The sequence below is a fragment of the Pecten maximus genome, chromosome 7 (assembly GCF_902652985.1).
Source record: "Pecten maximus chromosome 7, xPecMax1.1, whole genome shotgun sequence".
In the NCBI taxonomy this organism is placed as follows: Eukaryota; Metazoa; Mollusca; class Bivalvia; order Pectinida; family Pectinidae; genus Pecten; species Pecten maximus.
Window position 1 is genome coordinate 45,215,287 of NC_047021.1, and position 20,175 is coordinate 45,235,461.

Sequence of the window (20,175 nt, forward strand, 5' to 3'; positions counted from 1 at the left end):
CTGACGAGTCATAGGAGGGACGACACACCTGTATGATGTCCCTAGTGTCACTGACGAGTCCTAGAAGGACGAGACCTCTGTATGATGTCTGTTATATCACTGACAAGTCCTAGACGGACAAAATAGCTGTTCAGTGCCTCTGACATTACTGACGAATCATAGGAGGACGACACACCTGTATGATGTCCCTAGTGTCACTGACTGTATCGAACTACCATGTGGCAACAGTATACTTCTGTGTACGGTAGGAAGTTTGGCGTATTCTATGCTATACAATCACGGCTCTTAGATAAGGTCGATACATGTTTTTATTAACCTGACATAAAATATTCATCTGGGACGAATTACAACGCTAACATTTTTTCAGGTTAATGAAATATATATTGACCGAAATCAGAGGTTATTATAAGTTTTATTATGAAATTGCTAGTTTGATTTCTGAAAATAGAAACAACTATATGAAACATTCGTAAATATTTAATTATATCTTTTTAAGCACAAAACTATCAGAAAGCAACCTTATGCGTTGCACATACATGCGCTACACTTCGAAATCTAAATTTTGATAGTAATTACTTGTTTATGTTGCAATTTTATTAAAAATATTGGAGATCGCTAGACAATACCAAGAGAAGTAATTCATAATCTATTCTAATGGAGTGTGGATTTTGAAGATAACCTTTTTGATTTTGATTAATCTTGAACACCCGCTCCTAAAGAACGTTTGATTTGTCTATTCTTTACCCTACTACTCTCCATTTTAATCTTAAGGAACGGCTTCGTCCTCTTGTTATCAGAATTTTCATTTCAAAGAAATATTTATCATTAGTAGTACACAGTTGAGAACTATACGAGAGTATATTTCATGATAGATACGACTAAGGCTCATAGAATATGATTGAATTTCTTATCATCTTTCTTGAGTTAGGCGACCAGATCTAGCAGATTATTGCCATTCTCATGGAAACAAATTGTGCCTCCGTTGGCGGACCTGCTTTTGTTTTCGAAGGAAGCTGAGTACAGTATATATTAAGAGCTTAGCAGAGCAGGTAACAGAAACCTAGCAAAGTCTTCCAATTTCACCTATATCTTATTGGCAATGTCGATCGGATAGACTATGTAGGCAGTTATGAACATAACGCTCAAATACAGATGGTGTTGCAGTGAAAGGATTGTTCTCATTGCAGTGTGACACAGGCCGATCATACCGTTCAGTTGATGTCCAGCTTCTACCCTTCATCATGAGATTCAAACTGGCAAATATTATCTGTCGGTTGCGCTATTGTTTTTATTTTGCAACTGTCAGAATAAGTATATCTAAGGAACTGTAATCCATTCGTGTGGCGTGGTTTTGATAGTGACAGATTTTGACATATTTTTAGCCTCCAAAGTATCAACAATTTGACCTAGCTATCACTTACAGCTGTAGGACGCAATTTAATCTAGATATCGATGAAAGCTGCAAGAAGTTTGTCATAGATATCACTGATAGTTGAAGGACGTTTTCCCCTTAAATATCACTGACAGTTGTAGGACGTTTGTCCTGAATATCACTGACAGCTGTAAGAAGTTTGTCCTAGATATCAATGAAAGCTGTAGGACGTAGTTTTATTAATGATTGGCAGTATTGTATCTAATGCACTATTAAGATATTGCACTTCTAGTATATTGAACAGCTTTTGTCAGTTTAGACTAGTACATCAATCTTATATTTAGTTTTTTATATTTTGAGATTTCTGTTTTTAGGTATAAATAAAGGTGTTGCCATTGCTCTTTACAGTTATTTGCATCGACATAATTTGACAATCTCGATATGAATTATACAATGATATTTGACAGGTTGGAACATATAAATGTATACCTACAATAACAAGATGTCGCGCTCGACAGTGAAAGGTACTACAGTTGTTTGAGAAGAGTTGCGCATTGAGTGATAGGGAGAATGTCTTTCATTTCATTTTCATGAGTCATATTTGTTTCAGAATAATGTGAACAGATGACTTGGAAATCTAACTGTCTATGAATTACTATGTGAACTATTTTCAAGAACGAAAGATGACACGAAATGCACAGTCTTTCTGCTTAATCTGTAAATACTTACCTACATCTACATGGCACCAGTATAAGATGCTATTTGCTATAGACATACGCCCCTTCTGAAGAAATAAACCGCTGTATGATCCTAGGTGCTATTCAATTGTGTAAGGTATGACTATTTAATTGTGTAAGGTATGGCTATTTAATTGTGTAAGGTATGGCTATTTAATTGTGTAAGGTATGGCTATTTAATTGTGTAAGGTATGGCTATTTAATTGTGTAAGGTATGGCTATTTAAGTGTGTAAGGTATGGCTATTTCATTGTGTAAGGTATGGCTGGGTTGAGATCCGTGGATGACAATCTCCGTTGGTGGATTTTGTAGTTCCTGGTAGTTTCTTTGATTCTACATGTCATCTTTGAATTCTAATGATGGCCTCTTTTAAGAATCATGCTTGATGTTGTTTTGAAGAAGACTTATCAGAATGTTAGAATAAGGAGAGTAGTATACAGCATCTTTCACGTTTCAACACACATGTATTTAGGCGATTATAACAGTCATATATTAAGGCCATTTTAACAGTCATATATTAAGGCCATTTTAATAGTCATATATTAAGGCCATTTTAATAGTCATATATTAAGGCCATTTTAACAGTCATATATTAAGGCCATTTTAACAGTCATATATTAAGGCAATTTTAACAGTCATATATTAAGGCCATTTTAACAGTCATATATTAAGGCCATTTTAATAGTCATATATTAAGGCCATTTTAACAGTCATATATTAAGGCCATTTTAACAGTCATATATTAAGGCCATTTTAACAGTCATATATTAAGGCCATTTTAACAGTCATATATTGAGGCAATTTTAATAGTCATATATTAAGGCCATTTTAACAGTCATATATTAAGGCCATTTTAACAGTCATATATTAAGGCCATTTTAACAGTCATATATAAAGGCCATTTTAACAGTCATTTATTTAGGTCATTTTAACAGTCATATATTAAGGCCATTTTATCAGTCATATATTAAGGCAATTTTAACAGTCATATATAAAGGCCATTTTAACAGTCATTTATTTAGGTCATTTTAACAGTCATATATTAAGGCCATTTTAACAGTCATATATTAAGGCCATTTTAACAGTCATATATTAAGGCCATTTCAACAGTCATATATTAAGGCAATTTTAACAGACAAATATTAAGGCCATTTTAACAGTCATATATTAAGGCCATTTTAACAGTCATATATTAAGGCCATTTTAACAGTCATATATTAAGGCCATTTTAACAGTCATATATTAAGGCCATTTTAACAGTCATATATTAAGGCCATTTTAACAGTCATATATTAAGGCAATTTTAACAGACAAATATTAAGGCCATTTTAACAGTCATATCTTAAGGCCATTTTAACAGTCATATATTAAGGCCATTTTATCAGTCATATATTAAGGCAATTTTAACAGACAAATATTAAGGCCATTTTAACAGTCATATATTAAGGCCATTTTAACAGTCATATATTAAGGCTATTTTAACAGTCATATCTTAAGGCCATTTTAACAGTCATATATTAAGGCCATTTTAACAGTCATATATTAAGGCAATTTTAATAGTCATATATTAAGGCCATTTCAACAGTCATATATTAAGGCCATTTTAACAGTCATATCTTAAGGCCATTTTAACAGTTATATATTAAGGCCATTTCAACAGTCATATATTAAGGCCATTTTAACAGTCATATATTAAGGCCATTTTAACAGTCATATATTAAGGCCATTTCAGCAGTCATATATTAAGGCCATTTTAACAGTCATATATTAAGGCCATTTTAACAGTCATATATTAAGGCCATTTTAACAGTTATATATTAAGGCAATTTTAACAGTCATATATTAAGGCCATTTTAACAGTCATATATTAAGGCAATTTTAATAGTCATATATTAAGGCCATTTCAGCAGTCATATATTAAGGCCATTTTAACAGTCATATATTAAGGCCATTTTAACAGTCATATATTAAGGCCATTTTAACAGTCATATATTAAGGCCATTTCAGCAGTCATATATTAAGGCCATTTTAACAGTCATATATTAAGGCCATTTTAACAGTCATATATTAAGGCCATTTTAACAGTTATATATTAAGGCAATTTTAACAGTCATATATTAAGGCCATTTTAACAGTCATATATTAAGGCCATTTTAACAGTCATATATTAAGGCCATTTTAACAGTCATATATTAAGGCCATTTTAACAGTCATATATTAAGGCCATTTTAACAGTCATATATTAAGGCCATTTTAACAGTCATATATTAAGGCCATTTTAACAGTCATATATTAAGGCCATTTTAACAGTCATATATTAAGGCCATTTAACAGTCATATATTAAGGCCATTTTAACAGTCATATATTAAGGCCATTTTAACAGTCATATATTAAGGCCATATTAACAGTCATATATTAAGGCCATTTTAACAGTCTTATATTAAGGCCATTTTAACAGTCATATATTAAGGCCATTTAACAGTCATATATTAAGGCCATTTTAACAGTCATATATTAAGGCCATTTTAACAGTCATATATTAAGGCCATTTTAACAGTCATATATTAAGGCCATTTTAACAGTCATATATTAAGGCCATTTTAACAGTCATATATTAAGGCCATTTTAACAGTCATATATTAGGCCATTTTAACAGTCATATATTAAGGCCATTATTAACAGTCCATATATTAAGGCAATTTTAACAGTCATATATTAAGGCATATTTAACAGTCATATCTTAGGCCATTTTAAACAGTCCTATATTAAGGCCCATTTTAACAGTCTATACTTAAGGTAATTTTAACAGTTATATATTAAGGCCATTTTAACAGTCAATATATAAGGCCATTTTACAGTCATAAGGCCAATTAACAGTAATATATAAGGCCTTTTAACAGTCATATATAAGGCCCATTTAAACGTCATATCTTAAGGCCCATAATATTAAGGCCATTTAAAAGTCATATATTAAGGCCATTTAACAGTCATATCTTAAGGCCATTTTAACAGTTAATATTAAGGCCATTTTAACAGTCATATATTAAGGCCATTTTAACAGTCATATATTAAGGCCATTTAACAGTCATATATTAAGGCCATTTTAACAGTCATATATTAAGGCCATTTTAACAGTCATATATTAAGGCCATTTTAACAGTCATATATTAAGGCAATTTTAACAGTCATATATTAAGGCCATTTTAACAGTCATATCTTAAGGCCATTTTAACAGTCATATATTAAGGCCATTTTAACAGTCATATATTAAGGTAATTTTAACAGTTATATATTAAGGCCATTTTAACAGTCATATATTAAGGCCATTTTAACAGTCATGTATTGAGGTCATTTTAACAGTCATATATTAAGGCCATTTTAACAGTCATATCTTAAGGCCATTTTAACAGTCATATATTAAGGCCATTTTAACAGTCATATATTAAGGTAATTTTAACAGTTATATATTAAGGCCATTTTAACAGTCATATATTAAGGCCATTTTAACAGTCATATCTTAAGGCCATTTTAACAGTCATATATTAAGGCAATTTTAACAGTTATATATTAAGGCCATTTTAACAGTCATATCTTAAGGCCATTTTAACAGTCCTATATTAAGGCCATTTTAACAGTCATATATTAAGGCCATTTTAACAGTCATATATTAAGGCCATTTTAACAGTCATATCTTAAGGCCATTTTAACAGTTATATATTAAGGCCATTTTAACAGACAAATATTAAGGCCATTTTAACAGTCATATATTAAGGCCATTTTAACAGTCATATCTTAAGGCCATTTTAACAGTCATATATTAAGGCCATTTTAACAGTCATATATTAAGGCCATTTTAACAGTCATATATTAAGGCAATTTTAATAGTCATATATTAAGGCCATTTTAACAGTCATGTATTGAGGTCATTTTAACAGTCATATATTAAGGCCATTTTAACAGTCATATATTAAGGCCATTTTAACAGTCATATATTAAGGCCATTTTAACAGTCATATATTAAGGCCATTTCAACAGTCATATATTAAGGCCATTTTAACAGTCATATATTAAGGCCATTTTAACAGTCATATATTAAGGCCATTTCAACAGTCATATATTAAGGCCATTTTAACAGTCATATATTAAGGCCATTTTAACAGTCATATATTAAGACCATTTTAACAGTCATATCTTATGGCCATTTCAACAGTCATGTATTAAGGCCATTTTAACAGTCATTTATTTAGGTCATTTTAACAGTCATTTATTTAGGTCATTTTAACAGTCATTTATTTAGGTCATTTTCCGAACGTTTATTCTAGATTTCAAGAGATCATCACTAAATGTTCAAGGAAAAATAAACAGCTATATAATTTATTTTATTCTTCATTCGAAGTCAACTTATATATAATACAGTTTATAATTGAAATTGTATTCAATGGTCACGTTTTATAATAACCATCACTGATTGACAATAACCACATGTCAGTGTTTATGATAAAGAGAAACAATCTTATACAAATACAGACTTTGGTTGAGGGCAGTCTATGGTTTAACGAAGGTGGCCGAAGGTGAATATTGTCCATGTCAGGTTCGATAAACCATGATTGCCATAAACTAAAGTATGAATTTACTTAAATATATGATTTCTTCTGATTTGTCTTTAAAAAAGCCAAAAAAAAACAACAAATAAATTTCAAAAATTAAATAAAAAATTCAAAAGAATAATGTCAACAATATCAAAAGAATAAGTCCGTATAATCGGATGCTATGAGGTATTACTAAGGATAGAACTGATGTCATGTGATCTCATTTAGACCAATGAGTAATAGTTTAACATACCAGTCATATTATAAGCATGTGTATGATTATAATGTAGTTTTGGTTTACAGTGTATATACCTTGCAAGTCTACGACCCGTTGTAGAGTATTTCTTATTACCAAGTAGGTGTAGATAGTGTTTAAAAAAATAATAAAAACGGAAAAAAACAAAAAAACAAAAACAAAAAACAAAAACAAAACAAAAACAAAAACAAAACAAAAAACAAAACGAAAAACGAACAAACAAACAAGTATTTAGTCTTTCGGTTAGAGTTGCTGGATTATAATCAGCTAGATATCCTATTCTTTGCTCAATATTATTAAGTCAACCCAGAAAGATATCTTTCAAATTAATCAGAAAATAAACTCCAGGACGAAAAGTCAGTATCAAGTCATGTTATTTTTTACGATCCTTAACCCACAGTTAGTCAGGGAATCAACATAACCAACACTAAAGTTAAAATGATCAAAACGTACTAGGCCAAGTTTTGCAGTTGAGTCTAAATGAAGGCAAAAGCAATGGAATGTTTTCGGACTAAAAAAAAAAGAAATGGAATCCAAAACAACTTGGCAATTCAGAATTCCATGTAGCTGAAAAATGTTGAGAGGATCTGTTTCGGTTTGGTATCAAACATTGCCTGATGTTTTTCTAACTAGCTGTTAGATACTGCCTAGCTAACCATTACACTTGCGTGTGCCTGGCTCCTCCTATCACTACAAGTATGCGCGGATGTTTGTCACTGAACGTGGCGTGCTTGTTTCACATCACGGACGGACGAGTTGGTGGTCTTCGCTGTGTCGTCTCCAGATTGTCACGGTATAACGACCGATTCACTAAATGTTAACTATACGTATCCTTACTGAGGATGTATCCGTCTAAATCTAGCTGGCAGATTTAACGAATTAGCATTAAAGGATTTCCGTGTCACTGGGCCTTTGTCCGTCCTTAATGTTTTCCCGACACAGTTATTTCCACTCCGCCAATTTAAACGATTCATTCAACAAAGCTAGGCAGTGATTTAATATTGATTAACATTTTTATAACTTCTAAAAAAACAAAGAAGATACAAATGTATTTGTTAGGTAATAACGCTCATACATGGAACGAATGATTTATAGATTCTAATGACACACCAGCTTGTGTCTACAGTCATAATTTAAAATAAAACATTGATGCGATCATCTTTAAAAGCAAATATTGACTTGGACCACATGTATCTAGCAATTTGAGTAAAAGAGTGGTGCTTGTTGGTTTTTTTATCCTAAAAGCAAATGTTCTGAAATGACTTCTTTCCTTTCCCATACAGCATGATAACAGTGCCACTTACAAATATAATCTACACAGTCTGGTTACAGCGCAAATCTATTGAAATGTATTCTCTGCCATATTATCGTCGTTTCATCATCCAATCTCAAACATCTTCCGACATCTTTCATATTTCTCTAGACAGTTTTTTTTTATAAAAACAAATACAAAAAACAAAACAACAAAAAACAAAAAACAACAAAAAAAACATCCACTTATTACAGAATATAAATTTTCTTTTCTTTGCAACGACTGCGAACAAGTTATATTAACATATATTATTCTAGTTGGCACGGATTGGAGCGCGTGAGGGGTCTTACTGTGGGAGGAAACCGGACTACCCGGGGTGAACCCACGTGATCGGCCAGGTGACCCCATACCTTATGCACTTATGACAATCGCATGACTCAATTAACGATACAAATTAACTTACCAGAAAGATTTGTTTTAGAGATCCATTTTAGATCTATCCAGAGTGGTTTAACAATGCATGCTTCAACACAGGTTTATGCCTACGCAACACCCTGCCAACAAATATGTCGCCTCCTGAGGTTACATGTTGCATCAAAAGTGTGCTTTGTTCTTGTAGACAAAGTTAATGGAATCTTTCTGTTCTTGCTTCACTGCCGTGTCGCTTCTGCATGCGTTGAACACTGTCCGTCTATTTTGCAGGATTGCTCAAAAACGTGATAAATGCGCTACATTTAGGTAGGCGAATTTTGTTTTTTTGGCAGGGAGTATTTCCACGAATTGCACTTGCCTTATCTGACTATAGTAGAGAAAACTTAATGTTGACAATAGTTTGAAATGTCACTTGAAATGGTTTTTGAAATGTACAAAACTACTTGTACGAAACATCCCTATCACAATCATCAAAATAGCATAATAATTATATCCGAGTTTCCTCCGACCCTTACTCATCTGTTTACCTCGCCATCAAGACGTCAGATTTTCTGTCAACATACAGATAAGAGGTAGTGGAAAATTGAACTTTTAAAATTAACCAAAAGGTACAAACTATGACGTCACTTAATAGTCACAAAACACAACTCGACAAACAGCAGATTTTGAAGGAGAAAATAACCTCTGCTCCATTGTTTAAGACATCTAAATCCTTGACACTATGCCGTCATCACCAGTCGTCACTGACAGAATGTTCAGTGTTTATGGGGACATATTCATGTTAATTTAGAGGATGAAGCCGCCTTTTCATTAACCGAGACGTCTTGATTAGTATGGCCAATGTCAAAGATAAATCAAAAAGGGGTCGTCTGGCATATGAACAGTGAACGGTTTTCCTGCTTGTAAAAGTTGAACTATTGTTTTTGATTAAAGATTATACACCCCCGCCAACTAATAATCAGCTTCTCATGAAAATGTATTATCATGGTATTACCATGGTATTGAAATATATCTGATTAATACCACCAAATGACACCCACGGTACAGAAATATATCTAATTAACACCAACAAATGGTACCTAAAGTAAAGAAATATATCTAATTAACACCAACAAATGGTACCCACGGTACAGAAATATAATTGACACCAACAAATAAAAACAATAGTAACAACGACCTAATAATGATATTTTACAAGAAAGATACATATAAATATAAAGGCAGTAAACGATAGAATTTCTACAATTAATTATTCATCCGCTCTGAACTTAAAAGATAGAATTTGGAGCTTAAAGTTTTAAAGTGCGAGAAAAGCGCAAGGTAATTTTAGCAATTATAAAAAAGATCCCTCTGTCGGAGATGAAGCGTCTCTAATGTATCTTAATGCAGATCTGGTCTTAGTACAATAGGTGATTGGAACAGGTGTGGTCTTAGTACAATAGGTGATTGGAACAGGTGTGGTCTTAGTACAATAGGTGATTGGAACAGGTGTGGTCTTACTACAATAGGATGTTGGGGACAGATGTAGTCTGACTACAAAAGGTGATTGGAACAGGTGTGGTCTTATTACAATAGGTGATTGGAACATGTGTTGTCTTACTACAAAAGGTGATTGGTGCAGGTGTGGTCTTATTACAATAGGTGATTGGAACAGGTGTGGTCTTATTACAATAGGTGATTGGAACAGGTGTGGTCTGACTACAATAGGTGATTGGAACAGGTGTGGTTTTACTAAAAACGATGATTGGAACAGGTGTGGTCTTTTTACAATAGGTTCAATAGGTATTTGGAACAGCAAGGAAAACATCATAATATTTAGCTCTTTTACACTCTCACAACATAACGTAGGAATTCACTTTTAGTGTTTATAACTGTCTCTAACATGAATAAAATGCCCCGAAATCCGAAGGAAGTGAAAAAGGACATACCCTCTTCCGTACGTGTCCTTGCTCCCGCCATGCTCCCGATGAGCTGCCGTCAGCAGCACAGTTACATACACATAGAAACGGTAAACTATGTCCTTAGCAACGGTATACTTGTGTTGGTGTTTAATATTTCGCTGTTTCCTGGTGACCTGCTGTCATAAGGTTCTGCAACCTTTAATTCTGTCATTTACTTTCACTAGCGGCTATTTGGTAACCAATTGTAAAAACTTATTACGGAAATTCTGGAATGGTTTCTGAATGGCATCTGTTGGCTGTCGGGGACAGATAGCCATAGAAAACACTTCCTTGTTTGGTAACCAATTGTGAAAACTTATTACGGAAATTAGGGAATGGTTTCTGAGTGGCATCTGTCGGGGACAGATAGACATAAAAAAAAAACACTTCCTTATTTCCACATAAAAAGATACATTCCATTTCTTAACACATAGCTCAACTATTAATGTAGATTGTTAGGGTTTTAGCTCCACTATTAATGTAGATTGTACGGGTTTTAGCTCCACTATTAATGTAGATTGTTAGGGTTTTAGCGTGACTATTAATGTAGATTGTTAGGGTTTTAGCGTGACTATTAATGTAGATTGTTAGGGTTTTAGCTCCACTATTAATGTAGATTGTTAGGGTTTTAGCGTGACTATTAATGTAGATTGTTAGGGTTTTAGCGTGACTATTAATGTAGATTGTTAGGGTTTTAGCTCCACTATTAATGTACATTGTTAGGGTTTTAGCTCCACTATTAATGTAGATTGTTAGGGTTTTAGCGTGACTATTAATGTAGATTGTTAGGGTTTTAGCGTGACTATTAATGTAGATTGTTAGGGTTTTAGCTCCACTATTAATGTAGATTGTTAGGGTTTTAGCTCCACTATTAATGTAGATTGTTAGGGATTTAGCTCCACTATTAATGTAGATTGTTAGGGTTTTAGCGTGACTATTAATGTAGATTGTTAGGGTTTTAGCTCCACTATTAATGTAGATTGTTAGGGTTTTAGCGTGACTATTAATGTACATTGTTAGGGTTTTAGCGTGACTATTAATGTAGATTGTTAGGGTTTTAGCTCCACTATTAATGTAGATTGTTAGGATTTAGCTCCACTATTAATGTAGATTGTTAGGGTTTTAGCGTGACTATTAATGTACATTGTTAGGGTTTTAGCGTGACTATTAATGTAGATTGTTAGGGTTTTAGCTCCACTATTAATGTAGATTGTTAGGGTTTTAGCGTGACTATTAATGTAGATTGTTAGGGTTTTAGCGTGACTATTAATGTAGATTGTTAGGGTTTTAGCGTGACTATTAATGTAGATGGTACGGGTTTTAGCTCCACTATTAATGTAGATTGTACGGGTTTTAGCTCCACTATTAATGTAGATTGTTAGGGTTTTAGCGTGACTATTAATGTAGATTGTTAGGGTTTTAGCGTGACTATTAATGTAGATTGTTAGGGTTTTAGCTTGACTATTAATGTAGATTGTTAGGGTTTTAGCGTGACTATTAATGTAGATTGTTAGGGTTTTAGCGTGACTATTAATGTAGATTGTTAGGGTTTTAGCTCCACTATTAATGTAGATTGTTAGGGTTTTAGCTCCACTATTAATGTAGATTGTTAGGGTTTTAGCTCCACTATTAATGTAGATTGTTAGGGTTTTAGCGTGACTATTAATGTAGATTGTTAGGGTTTTAGCGTGACTATTAATGTAGATTGTTAGGGTTTTAGCTTGACTATTAATGTAGATTGTTAGGGTTTTAGCGTGACTATTAATGTAGATTGTTAGGGTTTTAGCGTGACTATTAATGTAGATTGTTAGGGTTTTAGCTCCACTATTAATGTAGATTGTTAGGGTTTTAGCTCCACTATTAATGTAGATTGTTAGGGTTTTAGCGTGACTATTAATGTAGATTATTAGGGTTTTAGCGTGACTATTAATGTAGATTGTTAGGGTTTTAGCTCCACTATTAATGTAGATTGTTAGGGTTTTAGCGTGACTATTAATGTAGATTGTTAGGGTTTTAGCGTGACTATTAATGTAGATTGTTAGGGTTTTAGCGTGACTATTAATGTACATTGTTAGGGTTTTAGCTCCACTATTAATGTAGATTGTTAGGGTTTTAGCTCCACTATTAATGTAGATTGTTAGGGTTTTAGCTCCACTATTAATGTAGATTGTTAGGGTTTTAGCTCCACTATTAATGTAGATTGTTAGGGTTTTAGCTCCACTATTAATGTAGATTGTTAGGATTTAGCTCCACTATTAATGTAGATTGTACGGGTTTTAGCTCCACTATTAATGTAGATTGTTAGGGTTTTAGCGTGACTATTAATGTACATTGTTAGGGTTTTAGCGTGACTATTAATGTAGATTGTACGGGTTTTAGCTCCACTATTAATGTAGATTGTTAGGGTTTTAGCGTGACTATTAATGTACATTGTTAGGGTTTTAGCGTGACTATTAATGTAGATTGTTAGGGTTTTAGCTTGACTATTAATGTAGATTGTTAGGGTTTTAGCTCCACTATTAATGTAGATTGTTAGGGTTTTAGCTCCACTATTAATGTAGATTGTTAGGGTTTTAGCTCCACTATTAATGTAGATTGTTAGGGTTTTAGCATGACTATTAATGTAGATTGTTAGGGTTTTAGCGTGACTATTAATGTAGATTGTTAGGGTTTTAGCGTGACTATTAATGTAGATTGTTAGGGTTTTAGCGTGACTATTAATGTAGATTGTTAGGGTTTTAGCGTGACTATTAATGTAGATTGTTAGGGTTTTAGCTCCACTATTAATGTAGATTGTTAGGGTTTTAGCGTGACTATTAATGTAGATTGTTAGGGTTTTAGCTCCACTATTAATGTAAATTGTTAGGGTTTTAGCGTGACTATTAATGTAGATTGTTAGGGTTTTAGCGTGACTATTAATGTAGATTGTTAGGGTTTTAGCTCCACTATTAATGTAGATTGTTAGGGTTTTAGCTCAACTATTAATGTAGATTGTTAGGGTTTTAGCGTGACTATTAATGTAGATTGTTAGGGTTTTAGCGTGACTATTAATGTAGATTGTTAGGGTTTTAGCGTGACTATTAATGTAGATTGTTAGGGTTTTAGCGTGACTATTAATGTAGATTGTTAGGGTTTTAGCGTGACTATTAATGTAGATTGTTAGGGTTTTAGCGTGATTATTAATGTAGATTGTTAGGGTTTTAGCTCCACTATTAATGTAGATTGTTAGGGTTTTAGCTCCACTATTAATGTAGATTGTTAGGGTTTTAGCTCCACTATTAATGTAGATTGTTAGGGTTTTAGCGTGACTATTAATGTAGATTGTTAGGGTTTTAGCGTGACTATTAATGTAGATTGTTAGGGTTTTAGCGTGACTATTAATGTAGATTGTTAGGGTTTTAGCGTGACTATTAATGTAGATTGTTAGGGTTTTAGCGTGACTATTAATGTAGATTGTTAGGGTTTTAGCGTCACTATAAATGTAGATTGTTAGGGTTTTAGCGTGACTATTAATGTAGATTGTTAGGGTTTTAGCGTGACTTTTAATGTAGATTGTTAGGGTTTTAGCTCCACTATTAATTTAGATTGTTAGGGTTTTAGCGTGACTATTAATGTAGATTGTTAGGGTTTTAGCGTGACTTTTAATGTAGATTGTTAGGGTTTTAGCTCCACTATTAATGTAGATTGTTAGGGTTTTAGCGTGATTATTCTTTCACGCGTTTGAATAGGAAAATTGATTATAACTATATATTATGAAATCCCAACACAAGCATCATAGGGGTTATATTCCAGTAGCCTGCAAAGCAGTCTGTGTAATCCCACTGAAGAATTCAAAAATTTATTCAAACCTATCGCAGTCTTGACTTATACATGAAACCATTGGAAATATTTCGTCACCATGCGCTTTACGTATTAAAACTTAATCTATATCGGCCCTTAATGAACGCAATCATTCCAAAATGTGTGATGGATCAAATGGAAATTGATTATGATGTTTAGAGTTTTTGTGAAACAGACAATAATTACTTTGTAATATACATTTATGTTTCTAATTTCGGTGCAGACAATCATTTCCCTACAATTACATGCAAGTGGGGAATTTTCGCTAATCATACTTCGCAATCGACATTTTCCCTACATCATTTTAAGGTGTACAAAAATTAGCACTTCATGTCTAGCGAAAGGTAAATTGGACCAAAGTTAATTACATATTTACACTTACAGCAATGGGGATTTTGTACCTTACATCCTTAAGTTCTTAACTAATATATTATTTTGATTTATCTACTAACGTTTCGCAAATACATTATCACATTCAAAATTTAAGCAGCAATTCACCTAAGTAATGCAAAAATTGCTTTAAAAGGTTTTGTCTTTTTAAATACACTTCCAAACGATCGCTACTGAGCTTTTCTCTTTCGACCTAAGAACATCTAAAATACATTTTTGACGTAAGCGTTGATTAAAAAGGACATTTTCGGCTGAATTGGATATTCTATAATGCCACTTAACGATCGCACAGGAAACCTGGCACCTTCAGATTGAAAATATCCGTAAAGTATCAACTGAGATTTGTTTTAATGTATGAATCGTTATAAGTTAGAAATAGGGGTTAGTATTAAAGTAATCGTAGATAGGAACTGGTTGTGGCAGCAATCTAATTTAAAGGATTATATATCACTGCGTAGAAGTCACGTAATCGTTATAGTACTAGTAGACACATTGAAGGCGTACAACCTTAATGCATTGAAATGTATTTCGTCAGCAGCAACTTATCACGGGAACGATTCTCACGTGAATGTTCAGGCCGACGATCTGGTGGATGATATTGTAAATAAGGTTGTTAATGACAAAATATTGGACAAGTGTTATCCATCAGTGTTTGTTGGACGAGACCAGAGTCGGCGGTCGACATTGAACGGGGCCAGGAGGTGTCCTCAGACGCATTATTTAAAATCCCCTACATCGGAGCGTGCACTTTTCTATGGAACAAATATATAGTTGAGTTCAGCATCAGTCCATGGCAGTTTCCCGGTATTACGTGTTTGATTTTTCGCCTTCCCTTACAAATCTGACAGCCATAGAATACGACGGCTGATCAATCTATTCGCAATTCTCTCGATCAGAGTCAGCCATTTATTGTGATATTTTTATTCGACAACACCATCAGTATTAATACCAGTTTCATCTAGTAAGCTTTCCAGAACAGATATGATATCGGTCTAATAATAAAAACAACTAGAAACAAAAAATCTCCAAAGAAATCGTTTTGCTGTGTATTAAACATGTTTTAAACATTTAAACTACATCGACGAATAATTCATGACCTTCAAAGTTTTTTGTTTGTTTTCGAAACGTCTTTTATTGTCAAAATTACAGCGAAGTATACATCTTTTGTATACTAAACATATAGAAATCTATTGTTCCTCATCCGCTCATCTATTGACATAAAGCTATATAATTAATGATTGTGCCGTTTGTTTCATCGATGATTGACTGCCGTTTCTGATATTATATCTCTACGAATACTACAATTAGCAAAACAAAACACAATATCGATTTGATACGATAGCTTAACATAACAAATAACGTTAGATTTCCAAGACTGTTTATACAAAATATATTTATATTTCACGTAGGTAATGTGTACATATGCAAGTTGTATTTTTTCAAAATATCTCTATTGTTAACCAGTATTATGTCGTCAGCAAACAGAAGAAAGTTGTAGCCAAACCTGAGAATTGCTCACGTCCCTCATTCGACAACCTCTACTCCCACCCCTGGACCGGGGTCGGGGTTGTTACGGAATGGTGGTTATCACACAACACAACAATATTTGTCCATATTTTCTTAGCTATCGTTTGGAATTTAATCTTGTCACAGCACAATAAAACAGGTTCACTTAAAGACTGATATCACAATACGCCAGAGTCTGTCATTTGATCTGTATGAATCGTCCAAGCTGACATTACGCGTACATGTACAGCTACCACAATTTATAGGGATTTTTCAGCGTCAGCTTTACAAGTTATATAAACAGGACTTTCGGATATTTCCAAGAATAGCGAGGGCCCACTAAGGCAGAGTTCAGATAAACACCGAATCTCACACTGGAACTTACCTCCCGAGAAAATGTCTTGCAAAGCGTTTGTCCGTTTCCAAATTGTGCCCGTCTAAATCATCTGAGCGTTTGCCCAGAAAGTATCTCATGCGCTTTTGTACGAAATCTCTAAGTCCGTTTTGGGAATCCTCGAAATCGTTTCCCTCACCAATGACACCAGATTGTGGCACCAAATCGTTGTTGTCGTAATTAGAATCTCTTTTTCCCAGAAAGAATCTCCTCCTTTTTCCCAAGAAAAATCGTCGCCTTTTTTCGAAGTCATTGTCCAACATGGCAGGTCTTTTGCCGAGGAAATAATACCTCCTCTTCAGTAAATCGTCGGAACTCCGTTTCCCAAGGAAGTAGCGGTATCGTTTTTCCTCCTCAATCTCATCATTATCACGCTTGCCTAAGAAATATCTCGCTCGCTTTTCTTCGTCTTCGTCCTCGTCACCGTCGTCTCGTTTACCGACAAAGTATCGTACTCGACTCTTTTTCTCGAACTGTTGCTCATCGTTAGTTCGTTTTCCGATGAAATGTCTCAGGCGTTTTTCAAGTTCCTCATAAGGCATAAGTCTTTTTTCTAACGTTGCCTCTGCTGCAAGGCCTTCACCGTCCGATCGCTTACCCAACAGTTCTCGAGATCGTTTTGCGACATCATCTTCAAAATCATCATCAGTTTCCCTTTTGTCTCGATTAGAGGATGAAGCGGGTGAGTTTAGCTGGCCTGTGAGGTCAGTACAATGTCCTAGTATTACTAGTTGTGCCAAATACAGCAGAATGCACGCGCTTTGTGTCACCCGGTACATCTTGGATCTTCTCAGCCGAGTGGTCTAACAAACAAGCGCTCGTTGCTTTATAACAACCCGACCTGAGAAATACTTATAAAAAGCGTTGGCGAATGCCACTCCGTTTCACGGCCTATGCTTAAAACCGCATTGGTTGTATATGTATCGCTGCTATCGGTTCTATTATCTATTTCAATACGATGTTGTCGTCAATGCAGTGTTAGAATTTCATGATAATTAAGGAGCATAGTGGTCTTGTATTAAAGATGACCATAAAGCATTATAATGTATTAGGTACGTGCATTGAGGCGCGTTCGCTGGCCTGGTGACAGATGCTGGGAGTGGCTGAAAATATTTGCCGTTTCTCTCGTGCAACCACGTGCCACACCGGGCCAGGATCGCCTGTCAATCAATGTGACATGTCAACTATTTTGGCGGAGCCTGTAAACCTACGTTAGGCTATGGGCGGATACAAACGCGGAGATTCATGAATGAAGACTTAGGTGTAAATAGATCGGCAAATGCTGTCCAAAGGGTTTAACATTGGTAAAGAGGCACGCTTGTTATCGATCATTCCGTGTAAAGCTAGACATGTACATAGTGTTAAATATACTAGCACCACCTTACACGTATGGGAACTAAAGGTGGACACGACTGTCTCTGATGAAATCATAACCAATCATCCTTTCATACCTACCGCAACGGTACACCCGACTATCATCCCACCCTACCGAAACAGTAAACCCGACTATCCTCTCACCCTACCACCACACTGCCCCGACTATCATCTCACCCTACCACCGCACTGCCCCGACTATCCTCTCACCCTACCGAAACAGTATAACCGACTATCATCTCACTCTACCACCACATTGAACCAACTATCCCCTCACCCTACCACCACACTGCCCCGACTATCCTCTCACCCTACCACCGCACTGCCCCGACTATCCTCTCACCCTACCACCACACTGAACCCGATTATCCTCTCACCCTACCACCACACTGCCCCGAATATCCTTTCACCCTACCACCGCACTGCCCCGACTATCCTCTCACCCTACCACCGCACTGCCCCGACTATCCTCTCACCCTACCACCACACTGAACCCGATTATCCTCTCACCCTACCACCACACTGCCCCGAATATCCTTTCACCCTACCGAAACAGTCACCCGACTATCCTCTCACCCTACCACCACACTGCCCCGAATATCCTTTCACCCTACCGAAACAGTACCCCGACTATCCTCTCACCCTACCGAAACAGTAAATCCGACTATCCTCTCACCCTATCACCACACTAAACCCGACTATCCTCTCACCCTACCGAAACATTCACCCGACTATCCTCTCACCCTACCACCACACTTAACCCGACTATCCTCTCACCCTACCACCACACTGCCCCGACTATCCTCTCACCCTACCACCACACTGAACCCGAATATCCTTTCACCACACTGCCCCGACTATCATCTCACTCTACCACCACACTGCCCCGAATATCCTTTCACCACACTGCCCCGACTATCATCTCACTCTACCACCACACTGCCCCGACTATCCTCTCACCCTACTGAAACAGTACCCGACTATCCTCTCACCCTACCGAATGAGTAAACCCGACTATCCTCTCACCCTACCGAAACATTCACCCGACTATCCTCTCACCCTACCACCACACTGCCCCGACTATCATCTCACCCTACCACCACACTGCCCCGAATATCCTTTCACCACACTGCCCCGACTATCATCTCACTCTACCACCACACTGCCCCGACTATCCTCTCACCCTACCACCACACTGAACCCGACTATCCTCTCACCCTACCACCACACTGCCCCGACTATCCTCTCACCCTACCACCACACTGCCCCGAATATCCTTTCACCCTACCGAAACAGTACCCGAATATCCTCTCACCCTACCACCACACTGCCCCGAATATCCTTTCACCACACTGCCCCGACTATCATCTCACTCTACCACCACAATGCCCCGACTATCCTCTCACCCTACCACCACACTGAACCCGACTATCCTCTCACCCTACCACCACACTGCCCCGACTATCCTCTCATCCTACCGAAACAGTACCCCGACTATCCTCTCACCCTACCACCACACTGAACCCGACTATCCTCTCACCCTACCACCGCACTGAACCCGACTATCCTCTCACCTTACCACCACACTGAACCCGACTATCCTCTCACCTTACCACCACACTGAACCCGACTATCCGCTCACCCTACCACCGCACTGAATCCGACTATCCTCTCACCTTACCACCACACTGAACCCGACTATCCTCTCACCCTACCACCGCACTGAACCCGACTATCCTCTCACCCTACCACCACACTGCCCCGACTATCCTCTAAGCTACCACCACACTGCATCCGACTATTTTCTAACCCTACCACCACACTGAACCCGACTATCCTCTAACCCTACCACCGCACTGCACTCGACTATCCTCTCACCCTACCACCAAACTGAACGGACTATCCTCTCACCCTACCACCGCACTGAACCCGACTATCCTCTTACCCTACCTCCCAACTACAACGACTTTTCTCGTGCCCTTCCACCACAGTGAACTAGACTATCGTCTCACTCTACAACCACAGTGATCCAACAATCCTTATCGCCACAGTTTACCAAACTCTTACGCCCGAGAATCAAGATTCAGTCACAC

General features: G+C 36.1%; 1 protein-coding gene across 1 annotated transcript; it reads right to left on the bottom strand.

The window, feature by feature from the left end:
* Window positions 1–15,830: 15,830 nt before the first annotated feature.
* Window positions 15,831–17,797, bottom strand: LOC117330963 (protein PRQFV-amide-like). Its single transcript, XM_033889547.1, has one exon. The coding sequence runs from the start codon at window positions 17,485–17,487 to the stop codon at window positions 16,696–16,698; it is 792 nt and encodes a 263-aa protein (XP_033745438.1). The 5' UTR covers window positions 17,488–17,797; the 3' UTR covers window positions 15,831–16,695.
* Between the last annotated feature and the right edge of the window lie 2,378 nt (window positions 17,798–20,175).